General features: G+C 34.2%; 4 protein-coding genes across 7 annotated transcripts; 3 read left to right on the forward strand and 1 right to left on the reverse strand.

The window, feature by feature from the left end:
- The first annotated feature begins 6,089 nt into the window (after positions 1-6,089).
- LOC107936015 (P-loop NTPase domain-containing protein LPA1 homolog 2) lies at positions 6,090-10,976 on the forward strand. 2 transcript variants are annotated; one of them, XM_016868654.2, is made up of 8 exons: positions 6,090-6,352; positions 6,453-6,597; positions 7,343-7,671; positions 8,169-8,250; positions 8,348-8,773; positions 8,855-9,589; positions 9,672-9,782; positions 10,361-10,976. In XM_016868654.2, the coding sequence occupies exons 2-8, from the start codon at positions 6,454-6,456 to the stop codon at positions 10,670-10,672; spliced, it is 2,139 nt and encodes a 712-aa protein (XP_016724143.2). In that variant the 5' UTR covers positions 6,090-6,352; position 6,453; the 3' UTR covers positions 10,673-10,976. The 2 variants fall into 2 exon arrangements, with proteins under 2 accessions (XP_016724143.2, XP_016724145.2); XM_016868656.2 differs by having other exon boundaries at positions 6,102-6,352; positions 9,672-9,811; positions 10,361-10,491.
- Positions 10,977-11,574: 598 nt separating this feature from the next.
- Positions 11,575-14,319, forward strand: LOC107957645 (SNF1-related protein kinase regulatory subunit beta-3). 2 transcript variants are annotated; one of them, XM_016893193.2, is made up of 4 exons: positions 11,646-11,870; positions 12,091-12,118; positions 13,634-13,722; positions 13,808-14,319. In XM_016893193.2, the coding sequence occupies exons 3-4, from the start codon at positions 13,696-13,698 to the stop codon at positions 14,132-14,134; spliced, it is 354 nt and encodes a 117-aa protein (XP_016748682.2). In that variant the 5' UTR covers positions 11,646-11,870; positions 12,091-12,118; positions 13,634-13,695; the 3' UTR covers positions 14,135-14,319. The 2 variants fall into 2 exon arrangements, with proteins under 2 accessions (XP_016748683.2, XP_016748682.2); XM_016893194.2 differs by lacking the exon at positions 12,091-12,118 and having other exon boundaries at positions 11,575-11,870.
- Positions 14,320-15,291: 972 nt separating this feature from the next.
- On the forward strand, positions 15,292-19,897 carry LOC107891661 (dolichol kinase EVAN). Of its 2 annotated transcripts, XM_016816508.2 has the most exons (14): positions 15,292-15,575; positions 15,704-15,816; positions 15,916-16,122; positions 16,254-16,358; positions 16,448-16,518; positions 16,615-16,695; positions 16,771-16,985; positions 17,123-17,312; positions 17,435-17,500; positions 17,763-17,851; positions 17,936-18,050; positions 18,789-18,840; positions 18,947-19,047; positions 19,362-19,897. In XM_016816508.2, the coding sequence occupies exons 1-14, from the start codon at positions 15,391-15,393 to the stop codon at positions 19,473-19,475; spliced, it is 1,704 nt and encodes a 567-aa protein (XP_016671997.1). In that variant the 5' UTR covers positions 15,292-15,390; the 3' UTR covers positions 19,476-19,897. The 2 variants fall into 2 exon arrangements, with proteins under 2 accessions (XP_016671997.1, XP_016671998.1); XM_016816509.2 differs by lacking the exon at positions 17,435-17,500 and having other exon boundaries at positions 15,302-15,575.
- A 3,146-nt stretch (positions 19,898-23,043) lies between these two features.
- On the reverse strand, positions 23,044-24,637 carry LOC107936030 (auxin-responsive protein SAUR50). The gene has a single exon (XM_041109685.1). It carries the CDS (start codon positions 23,595-23,597, stop codon positions 23,175-23,177), a length of 423 nt encoding a protein of 140 aa, XP_040965619.1. The 5' UTR covers positions 23,598-24,637; the 3' UTR covers positions 23,044-23,174.
- Positions 24,638-24,873: the final 236 nt, after the last annotated feature.

Raw genomic sequence — 24,873 nt, forward strand, 5'->3', positions numbered from 1 at the left:
AAGTACTGATTGCACCAAGGTGATTCTCCTCACCATAGATAACTTCCTCGCATCCCAATTCTGAAATTTTTGCCTTACCTTATCAACAAAAAAAACTCAAAGTATTGTTGGTTACCCTTTCATGAAGAATATGAACACCTAAATAAGTGCCAAGATTCTAAACTTCCTGAAATCCGAACATTTGAGTAATTTGATCACGGGCATCAACTTCAGTAACCTTGGAAAAGAAGATATTACTCTTCCTAACACTGATTTTGTGTCCTGAAGTCTCACAAAACTGATTAATAATGGAATCTAACAACAGTGCTTGATCCAGTTGGGATTTGCAAAAGATCACCAAGTCATTAGCAAAAAATAAATGTAATACTGCAGGGCCAATACGGGATAACCGAATTGGTTCCCATTTACCGATATCTATTTCAGCCCAAATTATATGCCCCAACCATTCCATGCAAAGAATAAAGAGATAAAGCGATAAAGGACATCCTTGACAGATTCCTTTAATCGATTTAAACTTCTGAGTAGACACGCCATTCCAAAGGATTTGCATAGAAGAGGAAGATATAGTTGACATAATCACTCTTCGTAAAAAGACAAGGATCTTAGCCGTATTCAATGAGGTAGAAATAAAATCCCAACTAACTCTATCATATGCTTTCCCTAAGTCCAACTTAACAGCCATCCAATTTCTTCTTTTCCGCTTGCAACGCGTAGAATGAATGACTTTTTGTGCAATAATAATGTTATCAAATATGTTTCGGCCAGCTATGAAACCAGCTTGTTCCTGAGAGATCATTTTAGGAAAAATCACCTTAAACCAGTTTGCAATCACTTTCATCACCAACTTATAAAGCACATAACACAAGCTAATGGGCCGAAATTGACTAAAATATTCGAAACTCTCTTTTTTGGGTATTAGAACAATCAACGTGTTATTCAACTCCTGCTCGATCGACCTTCCAATAAAGATATCTTTAACCCATTGACACACATCATCGCTAAGGGTATCCCACTGACTTTGGAAGAAATGAGCATGATATCCATCACTACTAGGCGGTTTCAGAGGCACCATGTCAAATAACGCCCTTTTGATTTCTTCATTGGTGATATCAACTTCCAAAAAAGTAATCTCCGAAGAAGTAAGTCTAGGAAAACCAAAACTAGGAATGCTTCTTAAGGAAGGGGGAGCCTCACCATAAAGCCTTTCAAAGAATTTCACCACCTTAGTTTGCCAGATGTTTTGATTAGAAAACCATTCCCCGTTGTCGATATGTAAGGTTGTAATATGGTTGAATTTCTTTCTCTTAATCGTACGACTGTGATAAAAGTTTGTGTTTCTATCACCCAAGTGAAGCCAGTCACAATGAGCCTTTTGTCTCCAAAGTAAGTCTTCATGATCAAGAATGTTTTCCAACTCATCCCAAACTTCCAACTCTTTCTAAGCTAAATGACTAGAGGGGAAGTGATCTATGGTCTTTTAAATATTGTTCAGCGAACTCATAAGATGTCATTTACAGGTACCCAAAAAACCATACACATCCTATTCCAAGCTTTAACAGAAGAAGTAAAATTAGTCAATGAATCAACCATATTACCTGCAAAATTTCACTTTTCTTTGACAAAAGTGGGAAAAGTATTATGTTACGTCCATCCTACTAGAAATCTGAAAGGTCTTCCTTTAGGCATGCCAAGATCAGGTCTAGTAGACAGTAAAAGAAGACGATGGTCAGACTTAATACGAGTGAGATGTTGGACTAAAAAATGCGGGAACGTTGACATCCATTCGTCATTTGCTAAAGCCCGATCTAATCTGACAAAAGTACCACCTCGTTGCTAAGTGTAAAAGGGTCTGCTATACCCTAAATCTTGCAATTCACAAGAATCAACAAAATTACCAAATAATTCACAGCACTTACCTACAGTAAAGGGACTTCTCTTATCCGCAGGTGATAAAATGGCATTGAAATCTCCCATAATTAACCAAAGAATAGAATGAGTTGGGGAAACAGATTTTAGCCCCTCCCAAAGAAACTTTCATTTCGACCTGTCAGGATTGTCATGCACAAAAAGATAAGAAAAAACTTATTAGGAATAAAATTATTAACACAAAGAAAAATAAATTGGGGATGACTTCTATTCGAACAAAATCCTTCCATCCCACCTAGATACCACCTGAAAATCCAACAGCTTCAACCCGATGAGAATAATTAAAACCCAGTTGCTCAATAATAAAATTAGCTTTTTTACCGCTTATTCTTGGTTCTACCAAGCAAACAATATCTGGTCTATGTTCCGCGTTATATTCTTGAAAGGCTCGAATAAAATTCCTACTAGCACACCCTTGATAATTCCATGAAAAAAATTTAAGATTTAAGAAAATAAAATATAACAAACCCCAAATAACAAAAATAAAACTTATAAGGAACAATACAACCTATTAGCAACAGCCTTATTGTCAAAGGAGATTAACCCTTTCCTGTTGTTCATCATTTATGGTAGAATTCCCAGAATCAAAATTGTCTTTAAAGAAAGCCGATATACTCTTTGTTAATTGTTCCATGGATTTTTTTATTGAAACATGTTGAGATCCAGAGTTTTTAAAGCGAACATTTCTACCATGAAGAATTTTATTATGCTTATTAACAGTACTTTTGCCTCTAATTTTGTTCCTCTTTCCCGAACTGGAAAACCCCTCCTGAACCGAAACCAAAGAGTTGTTTATAGAGAGAGCGTTGTTTATATTATTGGCATTCTTGTTCCCAAGAAAGATCACTGCCAAGTGCTTGCCGGAGTCGAGACTACCCACTTCCATCACCACTTCTTCTTTGTCGTACCCCTTTAATGTCAAGGGTGGACGATATGCTGAAGGCTGACCTTTGACATGAATGACTACCCCTTTGATGGAATTGCTTGGCACTTCTTCCGCCGCTAGGGTTCGCCTGCAGCTACCAGGAGCAACAGAGCACTGCTGGGCCACTCATTCCTAATCATCCTGATCCATTAGATCAAGGGCCTATTTAACTGAAATGTCCATCAGATTCTGGGCCTGTTTAGTCGAAATGTCCCCTAGGCCCAAAATCGTGGTAAGTTCTTCTGAATTTTGTAATTTCTCATTAGCACCATTAGGGACCAAACTGGAACCCACTTTTGGTCCAGCATTCTCTTTGATGCCCGAGCCTAGACCAGTCTTAGAGCCCACCTCCTTAAGCTTGCCCTTGTTTTTTTTCTATTTAATTCTGTCTGACCGTTATGTTGAGGACCAAAATCCTTTCTTTGTTGATTTCCATTTAAAATTTCTTTCCCTTTATAACTCCGAAAGTCAGACAAATCTCCATCATAAATTCTTTTATTTAAATCCTTATTATTTAGGCCACTAAAACGGGATCCACGGCCTGTAATTCTCGTCTTTCTTCGCCAATCCTTCCACGACCAGATTTTGATTTTTCGGTATCGTTTCAGGCGAGTCAATGTTCTCCTCAACCGTGGCCATGAGTTCTAAAAGTACAAAGGTTTTCCACATGACCATACCTCTCACAGTGAAAGCATATTGTAGATAAAGATTCATATTCCACCTTTTGTGATCGACCATTGATCAAGATTTGGGAAACCAATGGCTTTTCCAAATTAACATAAACCACCATTCTAGCAAAACGTCCCATCGCCCTACTATCGGTGTTCATATCTAACTTGACCACTTTTCTAACCAGTTTCCCAATTTCTGTAATGACTTTACGGTTATACAAATAACTAGGTAAAGCAAGAAACCTGATCCATGCCATCACTACACTTGGGTAAGCCTGTGTAGGGTCGAAAGCCATTGTCCAAGGCTGAACAGTCAAATATTGACCAAATATGGTCCACGGTCATTCAAAAAGAGCCTTTTCGCAATCCAACTTGTTTTGAATTTTGATTAGGAAATAGCCAATTTTAATATCCATCATGTGCAAAGGTGCTGAGGGTCTCCACATGTTGTAAATTTTATTCTGCAAAACCGAAAATCTAATGTTACGACCTAGAAGTTTTAAGATCATAGTATTATCCATACCCTGAATGAGGATTTGGTGAATCCTATCCGAAAAAGTTATAGAAGACATGCCGTTCACAATAGTCCTCTGAATATCCCCTTCCAAAATATCAATAACTTCATTTTCTTCCGAGCTGTTGAAGACATCCTTTGAAGAATGGCCAACGAGCTTATCCCTCTAAGAGGTAGGTTGATCTGAGGACATATCAATCATCATGCCGTTACTCGTCTCCTCCTCCTTATGTCTAAATATAACCTTCTTAAGAATCAACTCCTCCACAATGAATTTTTCGAAACCAGAATTTTCATACACTAAGCAGAGTTATCAAAGTTTTATTTTTACTCCCGAAAATGACATTAAACAACGGATAAAATATCCTGACAAAGGAATTAGTCATGGAATATTTTAATTTCACAAAGGAATTAAAAAACTACTATATATTTCATTTATTTGTTTTTAAATATTAATTTTTAATCCCCATGTAAAATTTTAAACTAATATTAATAAATATATCAAATAATTATTTAAAATATTATTTAATTTCCCAACTTCGAATCACATTCATATTCGATCGGCATTTAATCCAATGATTTTAAAAACACAATTTAATTGTCGATTCCGTTTAAAGATTTAATTAATCAAGATTTTAGTTTTTATCTAACCACAACAATGAGATAAATATGGGAAAAATTAATTGCTTGTTTACGGGTTAAGATTCAAACCATTTTTTAATTAATTTCAAAAGGAAAAAAATATTTATTTTTTAAAAAATATACTCAATAATTAATAAAAAATGAAATTAATTTGTATATTTTATTTTTAAATTATTTATGTTCGAATTCAAGCTATAATTAAGCTTCACTCCATTTCTGTAAACTTAAAAAAAAAAAGAAAAAGAAAAAAAAGAGAGGAGCTAATTAGGTAATTTCATTTATATAAAGTTTAAATTAAATTGAAAATTATTAGCCACTTATATGTATTCGGATTTACTTCCCAAATTATGACCATTACTTGTTTCAACATTTTCAAGAAAAATAATAAAAAATTAATTGTACTAGATATCCTTAAACAATATCCTCATTTTAAATTGGTCCTTAAATTTTAAATTATTCTAACTCCATCCTTAAACTATTAAGATTATATCGATTAAGTAAATTCGTTACTAAAATAATTAATTTAATTGTTAAATGCATATCAAATATTATTTAACTAAATTTAAAATGAAAAATTTAAGGAAAAATTGAACATTATCGCATACATTTTAAATATATGACTATAAAACTTCTACAAAAACTTTGAAAACCTTAAAACTAAAATTTTTAAAACATCTATTTTATAAGATTAGTTTTTTTCTTAAAATTTTTATTTAAATTATGTCACGTTATAAATTCTTTAAAATTTAAAGGGTAAACTACATAAATAATCACCTAATTATATTTTTTTTCTTTTTTGGTCACTCAACTATTTTAGATTTTTGGGTGTTTTTATTTTTATGTTATCCACTGGTGATAAAAAAAGACAAATTTGAATAGTTGTGTGATCATTTTATAACTTTTCATAATTGAGTGACCAAAATAGAAAAAAAAACATATTGGGGTGACTACTAATGTATTTTATCCTTTAATATTCATTTTTCATAAATTTTTATTTTAAATTATTTCACATTATAAATTCTTCAAAATTTAAAATTACTTATAAGACAAACTTTACGAGTAAAAGTATTATAAAAACTCATGTATTAAGAGTCAAATTATATTTTACCCATTTCTATAAATTTAATTAAAGAGTAAATTGGTAGTTCTATTAAAAAAATTATTTATTTTTATTGTTAAAAATTAATCATTATATATTAACATAAATACACATAATAAATCATATGTTATTATCTGATTATTTCATAAAATTTTAATAATAAAAGTAAATAAAAATTTAACACAAAGATGGAGAATCCATGTTACTTTTTACCAGTTTTATGATTTGTCTCTTGTATTACAGTTATTCCTTGGCCAACACAAGGCGATATATGTCTTCTTATATATAATATTTCCCCCGCGATTCTTCCCTCGAGCGGTATTTCCGTAGAATTACAAGAAAAAAAGAAAACAAGAAAAGACTCGTGGAAGCTCTGCCCGTGTGATGCGTGGTATGGTGCTGACACCGCCAAGCAAAATGGTGGCTACCAATTCATTCTCTCTTCTTCTTCAGAAAAAAATGGCGTTTTATACGATAGCCAAACCCTAACGATCTTTCTCCTCTTTTACTCTTTCTAGTTTCTTTTGTTTTTTTTCCCTCTCTTTTTGGCTGATTTTCGCTGTAAATATATTCAGGTAGAATTTCTAATATCTTCTTCATTGATTCTTTTCTACATTGCCTTATTGCAAGACTTTTTTTTAACGTTTTGATTTCTGGTTTTGTTGGCGCCAAAAGGATGGGGGAGTCAGCGAAGGTGTTGTATATAGTTGTGGTGGATGAAGGTGAGAAAGGAGATGAAACGCTGTCGTTTCGATACACGCGTCCTGTTCTTCAAGGCACTCTTCAACTCATGGGATGTAAAGCTCGTCATGCCTTTAAGGTTTAAAAAAAAATCATATTCTTGTGTTTTTTTTTTGTTAGATGAATTTTGGTTTGATTTTCGCTTAATTATGAATTTGTGATTTAATCTCGATTTCTGTTTGGTTGACGCATTGATAGATCTGGATTGTTTCTAACGTGTTTTCTAAATCCTTTTTCGATATAACATCATTTTCTGCTTTAATCGCTGAGTGAATAGAATATTAGTTTTAAGAAATTGATAGTGACATTTTTCTTTTAAATTCTTTATTGTGTCGTTGTCATAGAATTTTCATTTTCTCAGTTTACCTTTAGAACGAGATGCTTGATGCTTAGTTTTTTGGACTATAGCTTCCAGATCAATGGAAATTATCGAAATCAATCAAGATGAAATTAGTTTTGATCCATTTCCATTTTCCGTTGGCACCTTTGCATTGTAAATTTTGTTCTAGCGTATGGTGATTTTATTGCCTAATAATGTTCAGTTTATCGGTTTAACTGATTAAGTTTCAGTTTGGAAACCTTTCTGTTCTTATCGGCTTATGGAGATATTAATAATTTTATTTAGGAAGAGGCTTAAGGTTAAATTAAGTGCCTTGTTTAAGAATGCATTTCGAGTTTGGGACTTGGTTTCTTTCCTCAATTAGATGCCTAACAAGAATTCATGGTACTGTCCATGGTCATGGTCATGATATGCCATTTTATATTTACTCTCATGTTTGCAATTGGATCCTTTTCCTTAATGTCCTCTCTGTATTTCTTACCAGATTAGCCAGAGGACTTTTGAATTGATTACAAGAAAATCCTCCTACAACTCTCTACTTCAAGAGGGAAGTAAGACATTGAATTCTGACGGTTTGAAAGGAAACACCAAGAAGGAAGACATCCATCCTAGTAACTTTTATAGAGCAGAGACAGGCAGTTGTTTAGTTTCTGGGGAAGATAATAGAGATAAGAGTATACCTTTTGAGTTGTACAAAAGGCGCACATCAATTGTTGTTAAAAGGAAATGTTTCTTAGATGTTGTTTGTCAGGCTCTTGATGAATATAAATATGTGGGTCCAAGCGAGAGGGCTGACTTGATTTTGGCATGCAGGTATCGTGCGACATCTTATACCTGCCAAAAAGTTTGCAATGTACATGGCATATAATTAATTGCCTGCATCTAGAATCAACACACATTCCTCTTATTTTTCATCATTTCTTGGCAATTTCTTGCTGTATTACTGGTAGCTTGGAGAATGGTAATTCACACATAGTTATTTATCTAATTTCACATGACAAATTTTCTTTTAATATTTCTAGAGATAGGCTATTCGAGTATTATTTTCTCCATGGAGGATTGTTCAATTGTCTGTCTCTTTTTTTTTTTCACTAACTTGTTGGTGCCTTTTCCAACAAAAGGACGGTTATTGTCTCAAGTACCCATAAAGTTTTAATGTAACATGTATAGACTTTCATGCCTACTCGTAACAAAGTACGTATATTTTTAGAATAGTATTTAATCTTGTTCAATATCCTCTGCTTTGGGTTCTTCAAATCAGATGGAAGTACCAACTTGTCTCTTGTAACTGTTCTTGCTCTTCACTGCAGAATCCGGGAGAGGAAGAAATCTATAACCGTGCTGTTGTGTGGCACTAGTGGTTGTGGCAAATCTACTTTGTCTGCTTTGCTGGTATTTTTGTTTTGCTTTACATATTAATGTGTGTGGCAGTAATGGTTGTAACTGCATTTCCCATAATAGCTAATCTTAGTGCTTTTGATAATGTCAGGCTAGCAGGTTGGGAATTACTACTGTAATTTCAACTGACTCTATTCGTCACATGATGAGGAGTTTTGTAGATGAAAAGGAAAATCCTTTACTTTGGGCTTCAACCTACCATGCTGGGGAGTGTTTGGATCCTGTTGCAGTTGCAGAAGCGAAGGCTAAAAAGAAGGCAAAAAAATTGGCAGGCACTGCACAATCATTTCCTAAGGGTGAGCGAGCTGATGGTTCTTCAGCTAGCAAGTGTGATGCCCAACCAATGGAGAGTGGTTCTATTTGTACTGAATTGATTGGTCCCAAACAGATAGCAGTTGAAGGATTTAAGGCACAAAGTGAGATGGTCATTGACAGTCTAGATAGATTGATTACTGCATGGGAAGAGAGAAAAGAGTCTGTAATTATTGAGGGTGTTCACTTAAGCCTTACTTTTGTTGTAAGCAGACTTTTGGTTTGTTCATTTCCCGAAGTTGACACCTTTTATTATTACACCGATTTACTTTTTCTTCGTGTGCAGATGGGGCTTATGAGGAAACACCCCTCAATTATACCATTCATGATATACATTTCGAATGAAGACAAACACTTGGAAAGATTTGCTGTTCGTGCGAAGTACATGACATTGGACCCTGCAAAAAACAAGTATGTGAAATACATAAAGAATATCAGGGCGATACAGGATTATCTATGTAAACGAGCTGACAAGCATCTGGTTCCCAAAATAAACAACACAAATGTCGACAGAAGTGTGGCAGCCATACATGCTACAGTTTTCAGTTGTTTCCGCAGGCATGAAGCTGGGGAGCCACTTTATGATCCTGTAGCAAATACAGTTGGTGTTATTTATGATGAATACAAGAAGTGTGCTGCCAATTCACTGAGCTCCAAGGGAATGTTTCAGTTGATCCAGAGGCAAGGTTCTTCTAGGCAATTGATGGCTCTTCTCAACACTGATGGGTCTGTGGCAAAAGCTTGGCCGGTTAAACCAGTTGATAGTAATGGAAGGCCCATCTCTGGCCATATGTGTCGGGGTGGAGTAGGCCTTCCATTGTATGGACCTTTACAAATTGGCAAGGCTGAACCTGTTAATCTTCAATTTGGTAACTTCGGAATCAGTGCCTGGCCTAGTGATGGTGGCACTAGTCGTGCTGGAAGCGTAGATGACTTGAGATGCGATGCAGCTGATACAGGCAGTAGACATCATTCTTCTTGTGGCAGTTCACCAAGGATGTCCGATGGTCCTGCAAAGGAGGTAGCATCTTTCTATGATTTTTTTATGAGTGCGGAAATGCTGTGCCTATTTTGGGCTTATTAATTCTCTTTCTGTCTCACAGCTAAAAGAAGAAACTTCAGAGTTTGGCAGTGACGATGAAGAAGTTGATGATCCACCCGAGGTGGACAGTGATGAAGATTTTGCCGACCGTCACAAACAGTTCCAAGAAGAGGTATGAACACCTCTTAGATTCTACAAGAGGTGAAAATATGCATCATTGTCACTTTGACTTTAGAGATCAATTTGCAACCGGCAGCTCAACCTGCCATGCAATTGGGCCCAAACAAGTTACGAGTTTTTATTATTTGTGTTGTTGTGCTTGATGTTTATGACATGGGCTTATCCATTTATCGGTGAATGTATCTGAGAGGTCCCTCTATTATAGGGACTTCATCAAATTAGTCCCTCTACTATTAAATGGATCAATTTAGTTAAAAAGAATCAAATAAGGCCAAATTGAAATAGAGTTAACATTTACCCTTTATATAAAGGAATCATTCCTGTTTGTTGTAGGTAATTGATCCAATATCGCAAGCCAAGTGATAATAACAGAGGGACTAATTTGATCCAGTCCTTATAATACAGGGACCTCCTAAGTAGTTTAACTCCATTTATCCATATTGTTAGCTTGGTTCAGTGAGATGTTGGATGATTGAAGTGGCAATAGGTTCTGCTTTCTAGTACGTCTACCTTTTCATGCTTCATGCTAATTAGACTTGAGTCTAATTTTTCTCCGTTTCTGTTTTATAGGTAGGCTCCGTTGATGAAGGCTCAACAAAGTCGGATGAAGAGTACGATGATCTGGCAATGGAGGATATGGTGGAGAATGATGACCGGTTAGAGGACGAAGACCGTTGTGGTAAGGTAATGGCAAGTTCCGAGGACCAAGCAACTCCCACAAAAGGGGATAAAGCTAGCAAGAGTGATCAGTTATCTGTGCCTAGGGAGAAAAGCGAGAAGGGGTTTGCTAGAATGAGGAAACGCTCCCTTAGCAATCCGGACATGAAGAAGCACGTATCAATAATCAACGATTGCATACTTTCCAGAACTCCTGAGCGATAGCAATACAGTTTTTTTTTTCTCTTGACGGTGGTAAACTAATACAAGTTGCTAACCAACCCTTTCCATCCTCTCTTCTCATGTATAGTGATGCTTTGGTATGGTTGGCAATACCATTATGAACAAAATACAGGGTTCTTAATTGGTCGTGTCTGAATGACCGAATTAGGGAAGTAATAAGTTATGTTTGGTCGATGAAGTCACGATTATGTCTTCTACTTCGACCCGGATGCTATCATGCTCCATACAAATTTATGGGATATGTGTTTAAAATTTTAAAGATTATGTCAACATTTATATTTTAGTATATAGTTCTCTATTAATTAGTAGATTACAATTCAGGACCTCGAGAACTGAAGGGTTGTACGCTATAGCTCGATAGAGCCGGGTGGGCGTCTAAAAATGTTTGATGATATGACTTATGTTACTGTTTGTTAATAGTATAATTATTAAAAGTTTGATCTAATTTCTTATTTTTTTAAATGAAAAAAGATAAAATATAATTTGATTGTTAGTATGATAACTTTTAAAGTATTTTACCTTAATTTTGCTTATTTAAAAAATATTTTGATTTTGGTACAAATTGATAAACAGGCGAAGAAAGAGAGATACATCATTCCCCTTAAAGAATTGATAAAGAAAATATCGTTTAATATAATTATTCATTTGTTTATAAATTGATAAAAATTAGTATATTTTTTCACATATATTTAAAATATATAAAAGCATACAGTTTACGAAAAAAGAGAGTAAATTTTAATAAATAGAAAACAATTCAACATCGACAAAGGCATTATTTTATTTTGAAAATAAACGAATTGAAATATTAGAGAAAACGAAATGAGGGGCAAAAGAAAAGTCCAAAGAAAAAAAAAGGGAGTCAAACGTCAATTTCAAAAAAGACGGGGGCATTATTCACAAAAAAGGACATGGACAATTACAAAGCAAGGACAAAAAAAGGTAACATTTAAAACATAGTAGAAAATAGCTGTGCATGGTCGTGTCTTGTTTTTTGCAATTTTGAATTCCGCCTGAAATTTGTCTCTGCCTCAATATTTCTCTTTTAAATTCTTATTGGGAATCTTTTTTCCTTTTAAATTCCTATAAATATAATTCTTTTGAAGATCTCATTAACCCTCTGAGATTCTCCCAAATTTTAACTCTTTTGATTTTTTTTGAGAGTTCTCAAAGAACAAAAAAGGTAATTTAATCATTATTCTTCTGTTTCTCTTCTTCTTCTTATGATTATTTATTTTAATTGCTTTGTTATCATCGATTCTTATGTGTAAATTGCTGGGTTCTTTCTTGGCCAAGTTTTTAATGGGTTTCGTTTGAATTAATCTGGGTTTCCTTTAGTTCTTGAAGTCATTAAAAAATTAAACTATTTTACTGTTTTGGCTTGTTTTTTTTTTTAATGATAGAATTGGAATTGAAAAGCTGGGGTTTTTGGTGAGTGAATCTTTTTTTTCATTTAACAGATTAATTTCTTTGGTTTTAATGTTGCTCTACAATTAGCTTGTATTTTATGTTGTGTTCTGCTGTTTCATTGAATGTTCTAATCTAGCTTAATTCTTTGGGTTCTAATAAGTGGGGATTATGATGCTTTGAATTGTATGCTTTAAAGCTAATTTATGTTTTTAAATGTTATGGTCACTCTTGTTATAAAGATGGGATTAATGTAGTGAATTCTAAAAAGATGCTGTATTAGTGAGTGTTAATTGTGGGGATTTTGTTGTTCATCATGCTATATAAACTGAATTTCATAAATCCCATTCTGGGTTTTGCTTGTTGATGCAAATAGCTTCTTTGTTGTTCATATATAATATCTTTCAAATGAATTATGAACTTTGATATCAATGAACATACAAGGGTATATACATGTTTAAAAATGGAGGCATTTTAGTTCAATGGTGATCTATTTTTTTGTACGGTTACCTTGGTCGAAGCATGCTTGATCCATGTTCTGTATATTGCGATGGTTGTTGATGCTAAAGTTGAATAGATGGTTGCGTGATCGAGGCCCCTTCTAATTCTACTATCTACACCATCACGAATGATTCGTCCTCATTAGAAAGTTGGGACATGGTCTTAAGCTTTTTACTGCATTTTTTGCCAATGTTACTGATATTATGCCTCGTTTATGTTTTTCCGTTTTCACAACAATTTGTTTTGCAACATGCACCATTATTTTCAAGCTTGCCCTATAATGGCACCATTCTTTGTTGCTCGTATATTCATTCTCGACCCGAGGTTTAGTTGGCTGTGGCAAACTTTCATTCATATGATAATGTTTTAGTACCGTTCTCTATTAGAAAGTCGGGACATAGTCTTGAGCTTTTTACCGCGTTTTTTGCTGGCATTTTTGATATTATGCCTCATTTTTTGTTTTCTATTTTCTCTACAACCTGTTTTGCAGCATGCAGCATTCTTTCCAAGCTTGCCCCATATTACATACTTCAAAGGATCAAAATGGCACCATTCTTTGTTGCTTATATTTTTGTACTTGACCAAGGTTTAGTGGCTGTGGCAAACTTCAGTTAATACGATAATGTTTTAGTACCACTCACCATCGCTAATGATTCGTCCTCTGCTCTCTATTAGAAAATCAGGACTTATCCTTGAGATTTTTACCGCGTTTTGGCCGATGTTACTGAAATTATGCCTCTTTTTTGTTTTTTTTTCTTATTTTCTCAACAGTCTGTTTTGCAACATGCACCATTCTTTTCGAGCTTGCCCTATAATGGCACCATTCTTTGTTGCTCATATATTTGTTTTTGACCTAGGTTTAGTTGGCTGTGGCAAACTTTTGTTCATACAATAATGTTTTAGGACGCTCATTTGCGTTTAAATTCAATCTTTCTTGGTTGTTTTTCTTTGTAGCATCAAAAGTGTTTGTTAATAATCTCCATGTTTTGTTAAGCTTTCAAATGCTTACTTACAATATGAATAATTGTCTTATTTCAGGCTCCCTGTGTATTCTTTCGGTTATGATTTAGCCCTAATAGCCTTGAGTATCACTTCTCATTATGAACAACCAATATGGTGAAGATGGAGTAAGTTACAGAATTTGGTGACTATTCCGACTGCTAAAGTTTTACCGAGTTTAAAACATTTGATCTTCCTTTCTTTCTCTTGTAGGATGAAGCCACTGTTATGGGGTTTGAAGTGCCGAGATCACCTGATTCAAGTTATAATAATGTGTACCCCGGATATGAAGACGATGCACGTGACCCGCCTGTTGTCCCTCCGCACCTACATCTTACCATGCTTAGCTGCCCTGCAAGCATAAATGCTTCTGGGAGTCTTCCTTTACCTGGGAATGTGATTTTAAACCATCTTTACATTGAAAACCGAGAGGCACCAAGATCGGTAGTGGCACTTGGATTCACTCAACGATTCCGTTCAAAGTATGTTACTGTCATACTATACAAACCGGTTCCAAGAAGAGGGAGTACTGGTACTTAAAACATACGGGAACCGGTAACAGTGCTCCCTGTCGGGTCACTCGGTTTGCCATAGTGATGAAATTAGTTTGCAATAGACTCAAATACTGAATTTAGCTGAAAGAGTATTTATTTTGTTTTCACAGCCATTGTTGAAACTGAAAGTTATGATATTTGACATGAAATTTCAGTTATGCTTTGAGGGTAGAGTTTGCTTTATACATATAAACCTTTCACTTTACTCTGTTAATCTGTATTTGTGGTGTTTTGAATATGGGTGTAATCGAGCTCGAGCCGTAGAAAGTTCGAGCTCGACTCAAAATGTGAGCTTCAAAGCTCGGTCTAAAATTTAAATTTATTTTCCACAAATTTAAATTTAAATATTTATACTTTTATTTTAGAATTTAGTCTCTTTATTTTTCTGATTTAAAAATTTAAGTCTAATTATTAATAATGTTAAATTTATTGGTGTGATATTTTGAAAAAGAAATACTCATTTGGTAGTAACGTAAGTAAAAAAGATGCGTATTAATGAACTTGAATTCAACAAAATTAAGATTAAATTTTAAATTTATGAAAAATATAGGGATTTATGTCGCATTTGCACCTAATGATTATTAGGTATTAAATATTAAATGAGAAGGATTAATGGTCTAATACAAACATCAAACAAAAAAAACCAATTAAATTACTGAAATTAGTCTAAAAGGATATAGAGTAAATTACACTAGTAGTTATCCAATTATTAGTAAATTATGAAAAGTTACAAAATGGTCATCCAACTATTAGTAAATTTCTTTTTGGTCACCCACCTATGAAAATTTACAAAGTGTTCATCCAACTATTCAACTTTAATCTAATCTATAGAGATTAATTTGCCTAATTTTCAAGTGAAGGGAGCAAAATGTGATTTGCCTCCTAATATGGGGACTTCTGTGGCACTTTTACCATTTGTTAGTTTTTTTAAATACAGAAAACTGCCGACTGCCATATTTTTAAAACACTCTCTTTTCACGTTAGTATTTAATTGTTTTTATTTTATCTAATATAAAATAATTATCATTCATGCGTAAAGCCATAAAACGTGTGGAATAAGTAAAATAAACATAAAAGAATATTCTAAGAACGCCCACACCTAACTAACTTCCGACCAAAATTGGGCTTTTGGTTTTTCGAAGCTCTTTTTTCATATATAAGGAAAAAAAAATTAAAAGTTGAAAACCTTTTCTATTTGGTCAAATCCTTCCCGCGTAAATCACCCTCTTTTCCCCGCTATCCATGGTGGCCTCGCCGTTGACGGCGATTAACGGCGAGAGAGCCGTGGTTTTCTTCTTCGTCTTCCGTGTTCTCTCTTCTCTCCCCCTTTCTCTCCTCCCTCATGCCCTTTCCCTCTCTCTCCTCTCCGTTTTTTCTCTCTTCGTCGAGATCCGCGCCGATGGTTCTCTCTCCCTCTTCAAAACCAGGTAAGTTATTCTCTCTCTCTCTCTTTTTTTCACTTTCAGTGTGAGAATTAGGATTTTAGAGAATCTTAATTCATTAAATTAAAGAATTTTGATATGAAAGTTCGATGAACCTTTGTTTGTTTTAATAGGCCAGGTGCTTCATCAGGAATTATGTTAGGTGCAGTTACGTTGCCTACTGTGATGCTGTCGAAGTTGATTCAGCTTTCAAGAGCTTTCTCTTTGCAACAAATCGAGATTGGAGGTACCTCGTTTTCGCCTTGAGGAATGTTGTTTTAGTTGGATTTAGCAAAGCAAATTATTTTATTTTTATTTTTATGTTTGTTTTAAATTTTGTTTTTAGAGCTTGAACATATGACGATGCAATTTTGGGCTGCATCGGCTTGTTGCTGCGGTGTGCTTATATTTCTCTCCATTCTTATGTGGTGCGCTGCCTACAATAAGAATCCACATTTCTCCTGTAGTGTTTGGGATGCAAAGTTTAGCTTAAGCTGTGTCATTTTATTTTCGGTGGTTTGCTGTATATCGCTTGCTACAATATCTCATACTGGTAAGTTGGTTGTTTTGTTATTATGGTATTGCTTTTTTCTTCTGTCTCGTGCATTGAGTAAGCTGTGAAGATGAAAATTTGATATATTTTTCTTGCATTTAGTAACCTTGTTTTTTCCCCTCTGCATATAGGTTTTAACACAGCATTAAAGTTACTGTGGTTGCTATGTCATGGATTTGCTGCAGTGAAATTAATTCAACATCTTCTCAATACGTTCCCTTGTTGTGCTTCAATTGGTTTGTTTCGTGCTGCAATTTCTATCTGACAATGTCTCTTACCCAACTCACTGAAAAGATTAAAATTTTTAATACCCCTCAAATTGCAGGAGAAGCACTTTTGTTGACTTCAGGCCTTGTACTCTATTTCGGTGACATGTTGGCATGTACCATTTCAAAGGTTAGTTAGGGTTGCTTTATCACACTGGACTCAGGCTGCTTTGGCTGAAAAGGTCAGCAGTTTAGCCTTTTAGTGTTAACTATATTGTTTGAACAGGTTTGTAGATTGTTGGTTTCTCCAGAGTTGGTGTCTATACGTTATGGAATTAAAAGAAGTGAGATAGGTATTATCATCCAGGTATGAATCCTCAAGTGATGAAATTATTTGGAAAATGATCTAGCTTGATTGTAAAAGTTGCTTTTTTCTATGTAGGGTGTGCTGCTTGGACTTCTTATTTTTTCAGCAGTCTTTAAATTTGTCATCCACTTATGGGAATACTTCTCGCGTGCTGACAACTCTGAGTCAAGGAAAAACAAAGAAATCAGGAGATCTCTTATATTCTTTGCTTCACTTGGATTTACCATGATTGTGGTTTCCCCATCTTGGATGATGATTGTCCTAGATTTTGATGTACATCCTATACTATGGTATATCTTTGAACAAACACTTTTTTCAATTTGATATTTATTATAATGTTGTTTATCAATATCTTGTTTTGTCGACTTTTATCTATCCTCTTTACATCTTGCAAGTGTCTTATCTTTACATCATTCATTTTTAACAGGATATTCCAGTTTGTTTTATCGGAACCATTAAAACGACTGTCACTATGTATCTATTGGTTGGGTTTGATATATGCATCTGTCTTGAGGTTCTACAACATTTCTAAGAATAGTAAGATCGAGAGGATTCTTCTTCGGAAATATTACCATCTGCTGGCTGTTTCAATGTTTCTGCCTGCTCTTATTTACCAGGTGATCTAAGTATTGCTTGAGTATCATGTATCAGTTATTTAACAATTTTTTTTCTTTTTCACCTTTAATTCTAGCAATGGCTTGCTTGGATATTATATTGACTTTGTAGTTTCCTTGTCCAGCCAAAATTTCTTGATCTAGCATTTGGTGCAGCTTTGGCAGTTTTTTTGGTATTAGAAATTATTCGAGTAAGTTCACCGAACTTGCAAATATTTGATAGATGTTGACAATTTATCAAGTAATCATGTTATTTGAAGTTTGAATTTCTGTCCAAATGTTCACTAGTTAAGGTTTTTGAAGGATGACATTTTTGCAAGTGTCACAAATTAATATTTCATATCCTTGATTTATGATTTATAAGCAAGGTCTATGTTTTCTCACATGCTGGAAAACTGATTATTTATTTTAAATTTCTTGGTTGATTTTGCATAACCTTTCCTTTGTGGCCAGGTTTGGAGAATTTGGCCTTTAGGACAACTAGTGCATCAATTCATGAGTGCCTTTACAGATCATCGTGACTCAGATATCCTTATTGTAAGGTATGGCATGTTACCATTATGTAAACTAAAATGCTTATACTTGTTGCAAGAACTTTGAAATCAGATCCCTTTTTATTTATGTAGCCATTTTTCACTTTTATTGGGATGTGCGCTTCCTATCTGGATGTCCTCTGGGTTCAATGATCGGCCTCTTATCCCTTTTGCTGGAATTTTAAGCCTTGGCATTGGAGATACGATGGTAAGTGCACCTTTTGTTTCTATTTGGGCCTTCAATTTCTTTCCATTTCAAATTTCTCACATTTGCACTTGCCTTAATTTCTAGATATTTTGAAATTGACGTTCATATATTACTAGAACATCTGTTCTCCAAAAGATTATTACCCCACTCCTTCCTGGTCCCCCTTCCCACAATTTTGCGGGCAGGCTCTTTACTTTTTCCTTTAATAAAGAAAAAAGTGTTATTACACGATTATCATGCTTGTTTATTTTGTTCCACATATCACTATGCTTACGATGTTGTCACTAGTTGCTCTTTCCTTTTTTTTGTTTGATGTCAAATTTGCTCTTGAACTAAACTAAAAATTTATGCAATTTTATACTTGGGTTTAGTTACTATCAAATAAATAGTTTTGACAGCCCATGTGAACATGGCCTAAGTTCTGAAACCTAGACAAGCATTCTACCCCAAGCCAATCCTGAAAGAGAGAGAAGAGAAAACCTTAGCCATCTTTGTTTAGGATTAAAAAGGCCATAATGACCCCTCCACCACCACTACTTACGAAGTAACCACAGGGAGTCCTACTTATTATGACTATATTACCATGTAATTTACTAATTTATTAACAATAATTTGAAACCTTGTGATTATCAACTAGTACTAGAGGTTAACTATGAAAAGGTCTACAAAGTAATCAAATCGCTGCCTTTTACTCTGTCCATGATCATAAAATTGTAATTGTTTTGCTTTTATGCTTAGGCATCTATGGTTGGCCACAAGTATGGTGTCCTTAGGTGGAGCAAAACTGGCAGTAAGAGTTTTCATTCTTTCTCATTTCTTCTTTTTATTAATTTTTAATGCTCAAGCTTTTTTGAGGAACTTTACCTGCTAACAATAACAAATTTCTTACGATTCAGAGAAAACCATTGAAGGCACTGCAGCTGGTATAGTATCTGTCCTTGCTGCTTGCTCGGTTCTGCTTCCACTTCTGGCATCCACCAGATACATTCCAACTCAGGTCTCTCTGTCTCTCTCTCTCTCACACTCTCACACACATGCGTGCGCCTGTGCACACTGATACTCCAAGATGTTGACTGATGCTTATCACAAGCACAATTGTGGCAACTTAGCTGGGAATGATTTTTGCTGAAACGTTCAATCTGGCTAAGTTGGTTTCTTTATTGAAAAAAAAGTGCTAAAGTGTTTTTGAATTGGCATCATAAATGTATACTTGACTCTCCAGGATGAGTCAGTTCAGCTAGGGACCTAATTTATTGTTCGGGTTATCAATACATCTACATATAGTGATATCTTAAATTCCAATTTCCACAGCATTGGTTCCCTCTTCTCATTGCCGTGACCACAAGTGGTTTATTGGAGGCTTACACAGCACAACTCGATAATGCTTTTATACCACTCGTCTTCTACAGCCTTCTCTGTTTGTAAATGCATACGTTAACCTTTTCCGAAAAAGATATAGTTTCTACACTGATATTTTCAAACAAAATCCTTCACAAATGCTTCCATTCATGGAGCCGAAAGAGCCTGTAATGTACCATAACGTTTGTTTGGTTGTACTTGGTAGAATTAGTTTTACACCTTGATAGGTGAGGTGAACCACAGAACATAAGGAATTGGCTAGTTGAGAGATGGTGATTGTTTAGTGTAGTTTATTACATGATGGTTAACCTGCAGAAGCCCAACCGTTAAAGCATAGGCTTTTCATCTTTGGTAGTTCACTCACTCCCAACCTAATGGGGTTTGGGCTTTTCTTAGATCCAGGTTCGACCTCTAAATCTTGCTTACAAACAAGGTTTATATTTGTCTGTACCATTTTTTTCAATGTTAATAATATGCCTGTTATGTCATACACAAATTATTGGTTGGAAATGATCGGGTTTTCAAAAATTGAAGGGAGGGGGGCCCTGAGCTTCCATTGTCTTCTGGCTAGCTCTTTTTGGCTCAATGGGTCTTGGCAGCATATCCATAATGGTAATTTCTAAGAAACCCCCAAATTCTCACTCATATGCGTGTCTGTGCTTCATATAGAATTTTATTTTCAAATTCATTAAATGTATGTTGCCATTGCCGACATATTAATATATGGAAAGAATATTGATAGTACTTAATTTTTAATCCAAATCTTAGGTGTTTTTTTTTAATGGATGTTTAGCAAAACAAAAACAAAAGGATTAAACATAAAGTAAATTAATTGAAGCTAATTGAAGTTTGTCTAATTAAGTCCAACATTAAATTCAAAATCTAAAAATAAGATTATAAAACCTGTTCATATGCTTTTTACACGACTGGTATATTAACAATATAATTGTATCCATAGTAAACCTTGGAATTTCTATTGTGACTGATAATAGTTTTTATTTGGTTAAGATTTTTTATGAAAAAAAAATGATGGTAAAATGTTTTTGTATATGGAACAAATAAGTGAATCCATATTTACCCATTGACAAGCTTCGTGGGGGTAGAAAAAAGTTACAGAAAAGGAAGTAGGAACAACTTAAAGAAAGGTTGGGGCTTGGTGTGGTAGGCAAAGGCAACGTTTGCTGCATATGCAACATTAAGTGTTGGGTGGACCATCAAACAGAGAAAAAGGGGTCCAAATTAATTTCAAATCGCCTCCAAAAATATCTGATGACAGCTATACCTAAATTCCCCCTATCAAATGTTATGTAATATTATTAATTAATCCAAATTCTCAAAGTGAGGCTGCTTAAAGCTCTGTTCCCTCCTACTGTTGGGATAGCTTTGGTCAAGGTTGGGTTTTAAAAACTTAAAAAATAAACCTTAAACCCTAATTTTTATTTTGAGTCTTCAACATGTGCATGTGAATAGGTTGATAATTAAGGTTCTTCATCTTCATAGAAAGACAAGGTAAAAGTGCTAGTCAATAGTGCAGGTTTTGAACTCATTATGCAGCCAACATACTTACACATACATATATATATATATAGTATCAGATATGATAATGAATGTCATAAGACTAAGAAGTAGCAAGGAGTCTAAATGATATGTTTTCAAATTATTTAAGTTCAACTCGAAAAGAATTCGAGTTTGATTCAATAGTTATCGAATCAAATTTAAGTTTAATAATTCTCATCTTAAACAACTCGTTTAATATATAGTTTAAATATTTTTATATTATTAACCTTTAATGTATATTATTAATATTAAGCTTAATTATCAAGTCGAGCTCTAACTTGAATATGTATGAGCTTAATTGAGCTCGAGCTTGAGTAGCTCAATTATATCTTGAACCAAGCTCAAGTTTATAATTAAATGTTCGATCAAGCTCAAGCCAAGTGTCTTTTGCAAATATTAACTTGAGTTCGAGTTCGAGCTTGAATATATACGAGCTTGAGTAGCTCAATTATATTTTGAACTAAACTCAAATTTAAAATTAAATGTTGAATCAAGCTCAAGCCAAGTATCTTTTGCAAATTTCAAATCGAGTTCGAGTTCAAGCTCGAACTTAGCTCGACTACATTCCTTACCCTAAGCAAGGCAATATTTAGTGCTTCAAAGCCCCAGCAAGTCTTGCAAAATTATATGTATTTGCTAACTGTTGACAGTCCTTGAGGGACTATTTAAAAACAGTACTAGAGATACATAAATACGAGTTATTGAGCCTTGAATATATGCTAGAAGCTAAGACTAACAGACAATGTTTGCCCCATCAAAATATCTAAATCAGATATTGATACTCGGTGGATCCCATCCCATCCCATGCATTTTCTTTTTATAAAAATGGATATGAACTTTTGCACTTTTTCCATTCCAGCTCATTTCTATATGGGGATCCAAAAGCAAAAAAATTCAAAATCTAAATCTGACCGAGTCATAATAAACAATTTCATGTGCAAAATTCTGTCGTGTGGACCTTTGCTTGTAATAATCTGCTCATTTAGTAGGATGACCCCCTCAGGGTTTCAGTCACATTCTGTTATCAAATTATAACACTCTAGAAAGCTACCTATCCCATAGAAGATGCTAGAAATGTAATTGGAAATTTATGCAGGAATTAAAATAAACAGGGTTTTCATTTAGATTGACACTTTATAGGTCTTGTTCCATCATCAATATGCTTCAACATATCACCCCTTTTTGCCTTTTTGGCTATATGTTCTTGCAAGAGAAGAATATTGGCTTTAGTGTTTTTGAAAGATTAGGGTAAATTATTTTTCTTTTTAGAATTTTTATGTCGAGTTTTATTGTCCATATTCATGGTTTAAAGTTACTTTTTTTTTAATAATATCGTCTTTAAAATTTGAATTTATGTCCTTTCCTTAAAATATATTGTCTATAGAAGCGATTTTGAACCTATGAAAAAAATATCGATCCCATTTTATACCGCAGTTATTAGCTATAATTTTGATGGTTTTAGATCAGGAAGCTGTTCTTTTAAAGCGCATATATATATGACAATGCATGGCAGACAAATTAAGGAGGTGACAGGTTTGAGGGAATTTAAAAGCTTAATATTTCCTCTTCCAGTGATTTAAGTAAAATAAGGGTATGAATTTATATATACATATATTATTTTATTGATAATTCAATTTTTATTCGTGTTGGAAAGAAATGTCTAACTAAAAAGTTGAAGTGCAATATCAATTCGGAGACTTTGGGGGTAAAGAATGATGAACTTCTCCTCCTCTTTTGCATATTTCATTAAACGAAACCCTTTTCAAAAGTGATTATATTAAGAGAGCCAATGTTATTGAGGTATCTTCCATCTTTTTTAAGGAGAAATTTGTGATGAATCTCTCGACAACTTTGATATTGCTTTCAATGGGGTGAATTTGTTCTTTCTTCAATCACTTAGAAACAAAATTTTTATCGAAAATAATATCAAACTTATTAAGAGATCGTTTTAAAAAATATATATTTTGTGCAAAATTTCTTTACATAGTAATTAGTAATTACAAAGGCATACATCTCTGCTTAGTTAATAACATTTTTTCCATTTCCAACAATTGCTAGTAACATGAAAGAATGCATATAAATAATTTCAACTAGGATTTTCTTTTTCATTTCATTTTATTGAATTAAGTAGAAAACATGAATTCAAAAAAACTACATCCACCTTTAAATTCCTAAACATAAGATATATATATAACAGTTTTAAGTGTTTCAATAGCTTTGGATCATAGCTTCATAAGAAGTAGCCCAAGTGACATTAGCATTAGGATCCTCCCTTTCTTGCCCTTGCTGCTGCTGTTCATCAGCTAATATCCTCTCGAGTTCGCTTGGGCAGCAAGGAATCGTAAGCGCTCCCTTGTGGTCGAAGCCATACTCTTCGGCCGCTTGTTCCAACAACATTAAGAACCTCGGGTGCGTCAAGTAACTCAAGGGAACCACAAATCTCCTCGGTTCTTCACCGTGCTCGGCAACCACAGCGAAGTGACCTTCTTTCACATCATCAGGCACGTTGTTTGAACCATGGCGAGCTTCGTTGTGTTTCCATTTCTTCTTTAAAGAAAGACTCTTGTGAAACATCTCTGCAACTACCTTCAGCTTCACGATCCCATTCTTCTTGTAGTTGAGCTTAGCCATTCCTGCTAGTGTTATTGCTTTACTCAAGTGTGGATGATACGGTTTCGTAGTTGAGACAGTATCTATTTATACAAGTTTAGACACGATGGTGTAGGCCAGTAGGGTGAGAGATAAAGTTTGGATGGTTGCTAAATTTTGCATTTCCATTCCAAGACCTCAAGCTAATATGGATAATAAAAATAAAAATAAAAAGAGATAAAGTAGAATTGAAAAGGACATGGTCGCTTGCTTGCTTGCTTGCTTTCTGGAGTTAATTGGAAAGACCAGTCATGTGAATAAGTGACTTCTTACCTTCAATTAAACAGTCGTTTTCAGTTACCACACTTTTGTCTGCCTTCAAATTATTGAGTGCTTCCCCCATTTTAACTGCCTTCTTTTCAGGTGGTGACTAATCTTTGGGGTTTGAATCCCATGCGTATTATCCTTACTTAATTGCTCTTACATATTTTGGTGTTAAAAAAAGGACTTATCGAGAATATTTAAAAATTTTGATAGATTTAAATAAAAATTTAATACACTTTAATGATGAATCTAAATTTTTTGGGAGCCTAACGAAGATATTGCTATACAAAATCCCTTCAAATAACCAAGAATAGGAATGAAAAACCAGAGTGTATGTACCTAATTTGGAAATATACGCAAAATGAGCAGTAGAAATCAATAAGGCAAGTACTTTTCTAGTCCTTACTATATCTGCAGTGGCAGCTACAATTATGAACTCATCATGTGATATATGGATAGGATGTGAAAGGTATTTTGGTCAGAAATTTTTAATTTTTATGCCTTAGTCACTTCATCTAATTATAAAAAACTGTTGATAATAAAGATGACCTACAGCCATTTAAAATGCCCCCAACTAAATGAAGTATACTTACTGTCTGTTATATCATTGTCGAGGGTGGCACTAAAGGAGGCATAGTTGTTGCGGAAGCGACGATAATATTAATAACAATATTATCAGAAATATTTAGATAATTATTATGCCAACAATTATACTAAGAAAATTCCCAGTTAAATTGGAGGGGTCACAAATGGTCCCGCTTAAAACCCAACAACTAGACAGAACTCACTTAGATATTTATAGCAATAATAACTAAATAAATATAACCAACATAAAGCTATTAAATATAAGCAAACAAATAAGAAATAAAATACCAGAGATTTAACGAGGTTCGGCCAATTTAGCTTACGTCCTCGGACACTACCAAATCAATATTTCTTCTAGAAATATTACAAAGGAGAAGATTTTGGGATGATACAACTAAAGGGGGAGGGG

The sequence above is a fragment of the Gossypium hirsutum genome, chromosome D13, assembly GCF_007990345.1.
Source record: "Gossypium hirsutum isolate 1008001.06 chromosome D13, Gossypium_hirsutum_v2.1, whole genome shotgun sequence".
NCBI classification, from domain to species: domain Eukaryota; kingdom Viridiplantae; phylum Streptophyta; class Magnoliopsida; order Malvales; family Malvaceae; genus Gossypium; species Gossypium hirsutum.